Below are 13,029 nucleotides of genomic sequence, written 5' to 3'. Positions count from 1 at the left end.
TTAGCCAACTCCTTCACCACTAACGGAGCGAGCTGGAAAATCAAACTGTTCCTGAACCCCGTGGGGAGGAGGGCCACAACATCATGGTCACCAACACAACTCAGCAAAGACTGGTCTCGCTCGGGCTTTAACTTCTGGATATTCGGCAGCGTTGCCACAACGGACCGAATGGCTTCGCTCGCATCTTTCTCCGCCGCCATGAACTACAACTCCACAACACTACAACCTCAACGTCATCGTTCTCAGCCACTCTCTCTGTTTGCTGATTGGACCGGTAAAGATTGGCCGGAGAAAACCCAAGAATATACCGCAAACCCAGACGGAGTACTGAAGGAAAATGAAAATTGAGCAGAAGTACGTAGGAGGGCGGAGCCAGGCTATGAATATTGAACTTTAGCTAAACTTAAAAATAAAAAAATAATCGCAATGGTTGAGCCCTAGTGCAGATGCTGTGTACCTGCCGGTGAGGAGCTGGCTGCGGGACGGCGTGCAGATGGGCTGAACGTAGTAGTTCTCCAGCGTCACGCCCTCCGCCGCCAGCTTGTCCAGAGTGGGAGTCTTGATGGTCGGGTTGTGGTAGCCGATGTCGTTGAAGCCCTGCGTTAGAGGCATGACAGAGTTGTGTTGACTGTTTCGATGATTTACACAGAATATGTGGCCTATCCATCTGCAGGGACAGAATTAACTTAACGGTTTAATTACTACTTGGGGAAGTCCTTTTCCCCCTCTGGGATACTGGTCTCCCAGATGGTCACAGACCCTCGGATTCCATATCTCCCTGGATGTAGGAGCCATTTCCTGCTCTGTATACTGAATGTACTGTATACATGATAGAGATGTACTGTGACCAGGTTCAGGACGAAACTGATCAATCAATTAACTGATTCAGGGTTTTCATTATCTTATTCCCTCATAAAGGGGAACATATTTTACTGCTATGAATTATGCAATAACTGTTATCTCGGGCCTACTTTTCCAAGTATATGCCATAATAAAACAATGAAATTACATTTAAGTCTTGTCAGTGTTTTGGGAATTTGAATACTGTCCCCAACAGCTGATTTTGTGGTGTACGATGTAGGAAATCATCCGTTGTTATGTAAACATGATCACATATATTGTCCTGGGGGTAATTAATAACAGACTGTATATTTCATATTTGATAGATGTAGTCAGAATAGCATCGTGGAGAAGACGTGACACTCGCACACACACACACACACACACACACACACACACACACACACACACACACACACACACACACACACACACACACACACACACACACACACACACACCTGGTCATCTGTGAGGATAAAGATGATGTGCGGCTGGTTCTTGGTCTCGGTTTCTGTCTCTTGATTGGGAGTTTTTGTGTCGTTGTTGTTGTGGTTCTGTGTCTGGTTTGGTTTGGCCCGGTGAGCAGACAGGCGGCCCAGGCTGATGAAAACACTCAGCACGGTCAGAGCCACGGCAGCAGCCCGCATCTTTACTGCACCAGCCCTGCAAAACAACAACAACAACGATAATAACCCTGACAACTGAGCAGATTCCGTGAACAAAACACCAGGGAAGTAGAGCTTCAGAATGTTTCAGTCGGCACAAACTCACACGCGCGTGCCATCGCTGGCACACCGACTGCAGATCATAAAACCATATTTGGGATGGACTCGCCAACTCTGGCTGTAACTGTGATCTGAAACACATCCATCTGGTGGGGAGAGAGCTAAAACTCTGAGGAGGCATTTTGAACTATTTACAGTCTTTGGAACGGAATAATATACCAATAAAAAGTGATACGAAATATTAGCCTGAAGTGCCTGAGAGAGCAGTTTGAATGGGACCTTTCTCACTGTTCTTTGATCATTTCCTGCTGTATTTTACGGAGCTTCTATTCTATCCATTTTGAGATTTTAATCATCACTTTTGAAGGCCTGGATGGGACCGGCCCTGAGAGTTTGGAAAGAATTGATTTATAAGCCTAAGTGTAGCCTAGGTGGGCCCCTTGTGGAGATTCCAACATCTAGATTGTCAACCAGGGGTGAGCGGGTCTTGCTATCAGGGCCCCGGCAGCAAGGATTTGCTACGACGAGATTGATATTTGGGAATCTAATAAACGGATTTAAACCGATCTTTCAATCAGTTTGTACAAAACTGTGATCAATCAATTAAAGATCAATGAAAATTGACATTTGACATTTTTAATGCTTTTTTCTACGTTTTTGGCGCTTTTATTTCAACATTTATGGAGCTTTTCTTTACTACCACTACTACACTAGATTTAAACACAGATTTATTGGTCAATAAACCCAATTTATATGAAATTATGCCTAATTTTGAGTTATTTTGTCACTTATTGGGAGCAGTAGGCTAGATGGAGCCGGTTACCTCCAGGATCAGTGCTAAGCTAGGCTAGAGGTGGGTGCGTCAGACAGTTAGGACACACTGAGATGAGAAGGGTATGTATGGACTTATCTAACTCTGGGGGATACAGGGAATAAGACAAAGTCCCAATAATTCGGCTTTTCCTTTAACTAATGGTAACTATCACTCTTAATGGATCTGACCATTATGTATTCAATATGATAAATTGATTAATTTGTCAATAAATATGAAAAAATGTGAAATGTGTGTTGTGTGAGCCCAAGGTGACGCCCTTAAATAGCTTGTTTTGCATGAGCAACAGTCCAAAAGCCAAAGCAATGTCTTTTGTTGACAACGATTATTCACAAGTAGATTGGATTATGTTTGAAGTTGTCACTTTAGTTTTGTCATAAACCTTACATTAAAATGTAACTCACTACAACATAGGGCTGCACGACATGAGGGAAATATGCGATAACGCTGAATATGAAAAACAATATCACTTGATAAATTATAAAAAAAAAACATATTAAAGTGTTCTCAGTTCTGCTGCTTTCATTATTCTAAAATACAACAAACTGCTTGTTTCATCAAACTAATGAAAGGAAATCATTTCCGATGTTCTTTTATTGAACATTGAATTGAACATAAAAGGCAGCACTAAAAAGAAACAACAGTTACACTTTAAAGTGCACTTTTCCGCTGATATTTTCTTTCAACTAATAAAAAATCTCTGAGTGTCTATCTCGATATGCCGCAGCCTTTTACGATGTGTACTGTGTATTGCGCCAGTTGATATCGCAATGATGATTAAAAAAAAACGATATATTGTGCAGCCCTACTACAACACACTCAGCCTCAAGGTTACCATAGAGCTCAAACAAGACCAAAAAAAATCAGCTTCTCAAAGCTAGCAGGACCCTGTGCCTGTTTCAGAGAGCCTCCCCGACAGACATCCAGTTTAAGCTCCCCACAAACAAAGTTGTGACAGAGTGTGTGTGATTTATTAGGGCCTGATTCCCTGCCAGTGAGCAACGAAGGAATGCTGCCATATGTTTTTGGAGCTTCTTTGGAAAAGAAAGGGTTGTACAGTAAAACAGACAACTCAAGCCCTCCTTCAGTAGACATTTCAGGGCTGATGAACTGCTTTAGATTAGATTTCCCCAGTGGTGGAATGTAACTAAGTACATTTACTCCAGTACTTAAGTCCACTTTTTACTCCACTACTAGTTACTATGCAGTTTTTTTACCTTAATTTACCTTAACTGAACAGCTTCGGAGTCATTGGAATAGTTATATTACTTTTTTCAGGTTGAATGGGGGTCGTCTCGCTCCCCCCTAGCGCCTGTGAGCGGAAAAACCACCCTCGCAACTTTCGGCCGGCGAGCTGCCGGCCTCAGCGTCAGGAAGTATGGCGTGATATCAGGTCTCGCCATGTAACAGATTGCTTCATGGCACTGAACACATCCACCCATCCAGGAACCGGCTAACAAGGTAGCGATGGAGTTACACACTATGGTCATGGCTGAGCCGGCGAAAAAGAAGCAGAAAGCTAGGAAAGCATCATCAGAGGAACAGAGGGAGAGCAAACCAAGAGACCAAGACCAAGAGAGGAGTCAGACACGAGGAAACATAGGAGCTGTAGGGAAACCTGTAGGGGGGGCTCTATAGAGAAACCTGTAGGGGAGCTCTATAGAGATACCTGTAGGGGGAGCTCTATAGAGAAACCTGTAGGGGAGCTCTATAGAGATACCTGTAGGGGGAGCTCTATAGAGAAACCTGTAGGGGAGCTCTATAGAGAAACCTGTAGGGGAGCTCTATAGAGAAACCTGTAGGGGAGCTCTATAGAGATACCTGTAGGGGGGGCTCTATAGAGAAACCTGTAGGGGAGCTCTATAGAGAAACCTGTAGGGGAGCTCTATAGAGATACCTGTAGGGGAGCTCTATAGAGAAACCTGTAGGGGGAGCTCTATAGAGAAACCTGTAGGGGGGGCTCTATAGAGATACCTGTAGGGGAGCTCTATAGAGATACCTGTAGGGGGGGCTCTATAGAGAAACCTGTAGGGGAGCTCTATAGAGATACCTGTAGGGGGGGCTCTATAGAGAAACCTGCCAGAAAAAAGAGAGACAACAGCGAAGAAATGGCCAAAACTGCATAGCGCCGCTTTAAGACTAGCCAACAATTGTATATTCTGATTACAGTGTGGTATTAGTACTTTTACTTAAAGGTCCAATGTGTAGGAATTTCTCCCATCTAGCGTTGAGATCATATATCGTAATCAACTCTCTTGCACCACGCAGTTCAAAGTAAGTATCACAGCTACGGTAGCCTTCACGCTCCAAAAAGCCGATCTCTTGCTCTTTTCAATCTCCTTTTTCTTTTTCTGGGCGAAGAAGAAGACTCCTGTTCCTGAAATTCTGATTTTGAATACGTGTGGTCCTCCATGTTTTTTTTCTTCAAACTTGCCGGGGGCCGGGAATCTACGATACCCATTAGCAGCATTAGCAGCAGCTGGGAGTTTATCATGTGACAGAGAAAACGTGAAAGGTGGAGCAGTATGTCCTGTATGTCCCTTACCGGCTAACGTATTTCAAGATGGAGCATGAATATGGAGCGTCTACCCCAGTTCATGCAAACGCTAATGTAAAATTTCAAGCCAAAAGGAATACTTGGAATTGATGGTGGTGGTAAATATTCATGAAAAAGGACAAATTGGTGAACGGGCAACACAGATTTAGAGAATGAACAACTAAACACGTTACACACTGGACCTTTAACTAAAGGATCTGAACATTTCTTGGATCTTACAGGTATTTTTGTAGCCTTTAAGCCTTTATTTTCTCAGGGAAGGCTGTAGTTCAACATGCAGCTTAGTATTCTGTAAAAGGAAGGGAAAAGCAGATAGTATACATCTCCTATATGTAGTCGGGAAGGGGTGGGGTTGGGGGGGGGGACTGGTATTAGGATGTGGGAACGGTTGAGCCCATGATCATGTTATTGATTCAACTTTACACATTTGTATTATTGTGAATGTGTATATACTGATGTTTTGGTACAATGCATCTCTCCTTGTTCTTATACAAGGCTCATGTTCCGTGGTGCATTGGGCCTGTTTAAATACAATTACGTTACATTACTATTAGGGATCGACCAATCATGAGCCTTGGCGATTATCATGGCTGATATTTGGCAATTTGCAGATTATCTGTATCAGTCTTTTATTTTACTGATAACCAATGAAGTGAATTAACTATAAAGTGTGCTCCGCTACACCTCTGTAAGCAGTCTGCAACACCTGCAGACAAACTGATAGCGCGATAAGACTTCAGGAAGCTAGTTTTGTTTTTATTTATTCTTTTTTTTTTTACTGTGTATTATGTTTAGAGTTTCAGTTTTATTTTTTTATTATTTTATTATTTTTACTTTAAATGCATATCTGTTCCAAACACGTGTCAAACTTGAGGCCCGCGGGCCAAATCCGGCCCTTTACAGATATTAATTTTTTGTGTATACCTTTTGGGCGCTTTTACTCTGATGGCTAAGGAACTTTTTAACCCTTGTGTTGTCTTCCCGTCGACCATGCAACTTTTTCTTTTTCTGGGTCAAATTTTTTTCTTTTTACGTTTTTGTCACTTTTCCCGATGTTTTTGAAGCTTTTTCCTGACATTTTTTGTCAATTTTTCAGATGTTTTAACAGATTTTTTTCTGTGCTTTTTTGGACGTTTTTTTTGGTTTTTTTTCACGAGATTTTTGTAGCTTTTTCCTAGTCTGGCTATCACCAGGCCAATCTCAATCTTTAAGACTGAACATTAGTCTGGGGAGTCTGCTCTGTATCTTTTACTGCACAAGAGGCGTGATCAACGGGCATAGTTCAAATGACTCTGTACGCTATTGGATAGTCCTTCAACCAATCAGACCAAAGATCCGGGTGACGTAGCAGCGACGGCGGCATCAACGTGTTGCTGCGCTTCGGTGGCCGCCATGTTGAATGTAAACAAGAAGCTGCTTGCCGTCGCTTCTCTATCGTCACCGTGTTAAACCCGCCAATAGGGCGCCAGGTGGATAAGCCAGTTTGTGATTGGTCCCCGCAGATTTGTAACAGAAGCAGGTCAGATAAATGTACAGGTTTCCAGCCTGAGCTGCAGGGAGAAATCAAATCGCCGGCAGATTGGGCTGGGTTACCCAGTCTAGCTTTTTCCATCATTTTGTAACTTTTTTCAATTTTCTTTTATCATTTTTTTTCTTCAAATGCTATAAAATGGAATAAAACACCCAAATTCAATGAAAGTACTGAAGTGATCATTTATTTTACTTGTGGAGAGCGTTGTAGGGAACCATCCAAGTTACTTTGTTTTGACAATTTGGTTGAAAGAAACCCAAATTTCTAATATAGAAACTTTTTGAATATGGGTCAGATTTTTTAGGGCTTTATGTCGACCAAACTGTAAGTGAGGAGACTATATGAGACATGCAATAAAACAGTCCAATATATTTTACTTTTTTGATTAAATAAAGGCACTCTACATGTCTGGCCCTTATTTCCCAGTGTGGCCCTTTAGTGAAGTTGAGTTTGACCCTCCTGCTGTATTGGTTCCATATATCAGTTATCGAGGACATTAACTACTTATAATCGGTATTAGATCGGAAAAAATCTGTATCGACCCCTAATTACTATGTTTACAATTTCATATGTAAGACTTGACTAAAAGCAGCTGTCTTCTTCAGAAAGCTGGGGATTACTGTACTGATGTCTCAACTGGTTTCCCAATAGCTTCCATTTCTGCTGGAAGTGTTCATGGCGCACACACACACACACACACACACACACACACCCACACCCACACACACACACACACACACACGCACACATAGTGCGTTTCACTATCTTTGTGGGGACCCGTAATTGGCATAATGCATTCCCTAGCTCCTTACCCTAACCTTAACCATCACAACTAAATGCCTAACCTTAACTCTTACCTCTTACCCTAACCATAACCATAACCTAATTCTATCCCTCATGCTAAAACCAAGTCTTAACCCTCAAACCCTTTAAACTTGGGGGGTCCAGCATTTTGGCCCCACAAAGCTGTCGGGACCCCACAAGTATTCTGGACTCCCGCTTTTTGGACCCCATGAATATAGTTAAACAAGAACACACACACACACACACACACACACACACACACACACACACACACACACACACACACACACACACACACACACACACACACACACACACACACACACACACACACACACACACACACACACACACACACACCTTCCCCCTGTACTTTAGTGTGTGTGCTGGACATGCACTCCTTTCCTAAGACATCCTTGAGTGTGTTAGTTCAGACTGTACAAGCAGAGACTGGTCGTGCATTAAATGTGTTGTGATAAAGTCTGCAGCCTGTATCAAGTTACACATTCACTGAACCCCGTTAGAAATACAGCAAATGTTAATAGAAGTATTCAAAGTCTGACATAACAGTTCAATCCAGCAAATAATCCAAACAGCATGCACCTTGTGATGTTTTTAAAATCAGCACATTTCTGATGGGATGCGCACATCTATTCTGTTAGCCAGGCCTGAATCAATACCTCGATATTGGATCAATGAGAGTGAACGGCTGTTCTTCTCCTCCTCCTCTCCTCTTCCTCTCCGCTACTCTTCACTTCATTCTCCACTCCTCGGCTCTTTCTTCAGGTCTCACAAAGTTTTGGTGTGGGTGAAGACGCAGCATGTCCTCAAGTTTCCACAAAACCTTCCTTGAGTGTGAGGTCTGAGCGGCCACACTGCCAATGAAATACGACCGAAGTCAAGAGAGCCACGGCACCGCGAGCACACTACCGGTCTGACCTGTCAAAATAAAACAACGAAAATATAATAACATAAACAGCCACATACACAGTAGGCTAATAGGCCATTCACCTACACATTACATACTTTATCATTCCAATATGCATCTTGCACACTACATTTGCACTATTACTTTGCACTCTACATTTATACAATATATTGTGTTAATGTGCCATATGTATGTTGTCTCTATTGTACAGTATGTGTCTATATGGCCAATAAAACTGATTCTGATTTAAATATATATTTATTTTTTTGGTACCATGGTTGTTAAAGAGAACTTAAAGGTTAGGGGAACGTTCTCTAAAGGTTGCACCGGCAGGGGAACGTTCTCTAAAGGTTACAACAGTAGGGGAACGTTCACTGTAACCAAAAACTAACGTCCCTAAACGTCAGGAAAACTTTCCATGGGAACCAAAAACTAACCAAAAACTAAGCTTCAGGGAACGTTCCCGGAACCAAAAATTGTTACCTGGGAAGAAATTGAACGCCCCTATGTTTTCCAGTTGTATATTATTGCTAGTTACCAATTTAAAAACGTAGTGGTGTAGCCTAATGTAAATGTATTGTAGTGGGTATACTGTATTGGAATCTGCCTTTGGGGGTGGGATATATCATAGTGGGGGGGTCTGGGTGTCCTCCCCCAGGGAAGTTTGGAGCATCAACGACTTCATATCCTGTATTCTGATACACTTTTATGCACCATTTTACAGTGGAAATCCCTTTATTTAGCCTATGTGAAGAAAAACACAGATGACAATTCAAAATATATCAAAAATATAATGGAAAGTATGTTGTTGTGGGTCATTGGGCATTTTGAAGTGGGTATATGGAAATCCTGGATCTTTCTTAGTGGGTATACTGCGTATCACATAGACTACACGTCTACATCACTGAAAAAACGCTAATGTTATAGTAGGAAACTGTGCTAGCATAAAACACCCTAGCTTGGATAGATTTGGTTGTTTCCTCAGTTTGCTCTTATACGTTTCAATCACTTTGTCCATCAATCTAAGTTAGCAGAGAAACATGAGAAATCGTTTGAATTCATTCTGACTCCAGAGCAGCTCACTCAAAAGACAAATGTTTCTAATTCTAAAAATATGTTTAATGTATCCATTAATACAAAATTGTTCATGTTATGTGTTCAAACCATTTTACACAAGATTCAAAACTGGACTTCATTTTCCTATCGTGATAGTTTTATTTTGAAGGCTGAAATGCTACAGATCTTTTTCGGCATTTGTGTAACTTAGCGCAGGGAAAACAAAAGCCGTAATTCGCCGTTTGTTTAAGGATGTATGCTGCGGCTATGTGGTTCTTGTATCTTGTGAGTAGTGTCACCGTTACAGACTGCCTGTGTGTGGCTGTGTGTGTGGCTGCGTGATTCCCGACAGAACACCCGCTGGGCCTGTTTACAGCCAGGAGCCAGCTGGAACTCCGGAGGAATCCAGGAATTTCTCTCTTTACGCAACCAACTGTACAGATGCAGACCTGCATCACGGAGACTAACCAGGGGGAGAACGGAAATAGGTCAGAACAATCAAGAAATAAAAGCTCACATTATCGAATTAACTTAATGGGAAGGGGGTAACAGATAGGCTACAACCGTGGTGTAGTCTCATGTATTGTAGTGGGTATACTAATATGGATATGTATGGACCTATACTTTATATATGGGCCAGAATGGGCCTTTTGGACTTTTATGCACCATTTTGCGGTGGAAATACCTTTATTTAGCCTATGTGAAGAAGAAAAACATAGATGACAATTCAAAATATATCAAAATTACAATGCAAAGTATGTTGTTGCGTGTCATTGGGTATTTTTGGAGCTTTCTTAGTGGCTATACTGCGTATATCACGTAGACTATACCACTGGCTAGTAACACAAACTCTTAACATTGTTAAAAATATTTTAATTAGAGATGTTTAAATATATATAAAAATGCCTGAGGAGTTGTAGTGATGAAGATAAAAAAATAAGATAAATGGTCAATTGAGTTAGGCATTCGGGAAATATAACATTTTTAAAGTTATGAAGATAAACACGTGAAGTATGAAATGACTCCACAGAAAGTCTTGAATCAGGACAGGAAGTGTCTGTGCAGATGTGTATAACATTGTTTAACCCAATTAGGTATATTACATTTATAAATGCAAAACGTTTGGAGGGGGGAAACACAGCATTAAGTGTCCACAGTTAGGCTATATATTCACATGTATTGTCTCCGTTTGGTTTAAGCAGCACAAATGGTGTTTGTAAAAAACAAATGTTGCAGCAGGTTTCTCAGTCAGTCAGTGCTTTTATTTTGAAAGTTATGAACATAAATCCTGATTGTGAAATCCTGTTTCGGACTCTTTTTAACTATGATGGATGGCTGGATGAATTGATGGGATGGATGACTGACAGTGGTTACTTTAACGTAAATTAGGCGGAAAGAATGAAGGAGAACTCGTTTTTTGTTCTGGTAAAAAGACTTCTTCTAACACCCTTAAAGGTCTTACTTCTTTTGACTTGTTTTAGCTTATGGAAACAGCTGTTGTTTACCCATACTTAAAACACAATATTTTAGCACTTAGATGTCCTTAATTTCTCTAATGAACCAATATTAATTGGTCAAATCTCTCTATTAAACTAATATTAGTTGCTTATTTAAACGCCAATTGGCTTAAGAATTCATGGTTATTATTATGGGGATTTAAGGAACCTATGGAGGCTATGGAAGCCCGTTTCTGTTAATAAAAATAACTATTTGAGTCAAAATTATAAGGCACAAATTAAAAAAAAAGTACTTTCTGAGTCCAAGTTATGAGCTACTAACTCAAAGTATGAGCTAGTATGTCAAAAATGTACTTAATAGAGATACTAAGGCAAAGTTTGACTAGTATGTAGATTCCCAGTGGGTGACATAGGCTACCATCAAAGCACAACTCATTATTTTGACTCACCATGATTATTCTTTCCATTTCCAACATTTCAGCATTTATTTATTTTCTCGACCAAAATGTGCATCCATATGGAGGTATTAGTATTTAATAGATTTTGTGTTTATGTATGGTGGGTGTAAGGATTGGCCGAGAGGTGGTAGAACACACAGAAACCGGAGTAATCTTCATCTTGTGTATGATTTTGTTTGAAGTTTACATAACACCAACAATCAGTTCCGGCTGGTTTTGGAAGAGTTCAAAATAACTATATACAAAAATGAATTAAACTACTATAAAATAAACTAATAATAAAGTTATATTGATGCTTTTGCCCTGTAGCACTTTGAAATTTGTTTTAAATGTAAAGTGCGTTATAAATGAAATATTGAAGTATTATTATTATTATTATTACTTATGGAGACCATAAGTCAACACAAAAATAATATCTAGGCCCATGGCTATTGGGCAGGTAGCAGCATGCTTCCAGCAGCTCTGCACCTGAACTAAACAAACTTCACCAATAAACTACTGTTAATGAGGAGTGTCCTACCAGGAAGCCATTCTACAGAAAAAAACTAAATGTAATCTATTAAGACAATAAAATAACACTGATATGTAAAAACAACAAAAATCATCATTCTTATTGTCATAACACAGAAATATTAATAATATCAGTTGTTAAGGGTACTTAAAAAGACTATTCCCTGAAACAATGAGAACTCCTACCCCTGCACTCTACTCAACATGGTACAGTCTCACTTCCCCTACTATAAACCCCATTGGAAGGGCTCAGCTCCCGTTTGGCAGTTTGGACCCGTGGCCACTAGGTGAGAAGGGAGCGTCTCAACGAACAAGTTAAATATCGCCAATAACTGAATTTGAATGGAAATTATTGATACATTAATTGAGTTGTTCTGTCATTAGCATTGTGAATGATGACAGTAAGCATACTGAGATTACCAGGAGTGACTTTTGTTAGCAGGTTAGCATGCGATACCCACATGGACTTACTATGCTAACAGGTTTAAATAAATAGAACTGCAGTAACTAGAACGTGTCTGACCATTCTGCAATGTACTCTTAGGGCATGTTAAAGTGGGTCAAAAATCCTGTTAAATGTTACCAAAGTCCATTAATTGGCTGCCGACTTACATTACTTTTAAAATGTAAATCCAATTAAGTGGGCAATTGCTTTTTGCTTCATTAGCAAAGAGCCTCACATTAAATATAGGCTATATATGTAACAAACTAAAGCCATTTAAGGGGGTGTGTATATATATATATATATATATATATATACACACTTTAAGATTTCATCATTGGTGCGTCTCAGAAGATGCTGTGCTACCCTTTAAATAAAGAAAACTCCACTTCCCATGCTGCATTTCGAGGGGGGCGTCGTCACAGGCTCATGGCTACACGCTGCACAGCGAGCGTGAACTGGACTGTTAATAATCCCTGAATAATATTCCAGTTTTTGTCCCGTGTGCTAGCCGTGTGAGAGTGTGCAGTCAGACAGCATGGGCACGGAGGACGACGCCGCTCTGCTCTTCCTAATCTTCCAGCACCTGAAGGTTAACGGCTACCGGAAAGCCGCTAAGGTGCTGGAAAAACACGTTGCTCAGGTAACAACTTTGATCCCTTTCTTCTCCAATAACAGCCTGATTCAGTGTACAACCGACATCATTTCATTCTATTTGTTGATTTTATTGCAATTTATTTAGCTCTAATGTGCGTGTTGCATGTTATATAAGAACCTGAATGAAATATAAATCAGATTTCAATGTGTTTTCTTGCTCCAAGAGTTGTAAGTAAATTGCATGCAGTGTGTGTGTGTGTGTGTGTGTGTGTGTGTGTGTGTGTGTGTG

At 40.5% G+C, this 13,029-nt stretch overlaps 2 protein-coding genes across 3 annotated transcripts in view; one reads left to right on the top strand and one right to left on the bottom strand.

The window, feature by feature from the left end:
• LOC120567940 (arylsulfatase I-like) overlaps positions 1–8,208 on the bottom strand; it is a 21,407-nt gene extending 13,199 nt beyond the window's left edge. The window contains exons 1-3 of the mRNA XM_039815045.1: positions 7,973–8,208; positions 1,302–1,506; positions 458–597 (exon numbers count right to left, since the gene is read on the bottom strand). Of these exons, the coding sequence (XP_039670979.1) occupies positions 458–597; positions 1,302–1,490 (329 nt within the window). The 5' untranslated portion in view covers positions 1,491–1,506; positions 7,973–8,208. The remainder of the gene's footprint in view (positions 1–457; positions 598–1,301; positions 1,507–7,972) is intronic.
• Positions 8,209–12,542: 4,334 nt separating this feature from the next.
• The window catches only part of LOC120568634 (cell surface glycoprotein 1-like), a 40,123-nt gene continuing 39,636 nt past the window's right edge, over positions 12,543–13,029 (top strand). For both annotated transcript variants that reach the window (XM_039816267.1, XM_039816266.1), the window contains exon 1: positions 12,543–12,786. In XM_039816267.1, the coding sequence (XP_039672201.1) occupies positions 12,682–12,786 (105 nt within the window). In that variant the 5' untranslated portion in view covers positions 12,543–12,681. The remainder of the gene's footprint in view (positions 12,787–13,029) is intronic.

Source organism: Perca fluviatilis, chromosome 11 (genome assembly GCF_010015445.1).
Source record: "Perca fluviatilis chromosome 11, GENO_Pfluv_1.0, whole genome shotgun sequence".
Taxonomy (NCBI): domain Eukaryota; kingdom Metazoa; phylum Chordata; class Actinopteri; order Perciformes; family Percidae; genus Perca; species Perca fluviatilis.
Note: the sequence above shows the minus strand (reverse complement) of the source record. Positions and strands in the feature narration are given on the sequence as shown.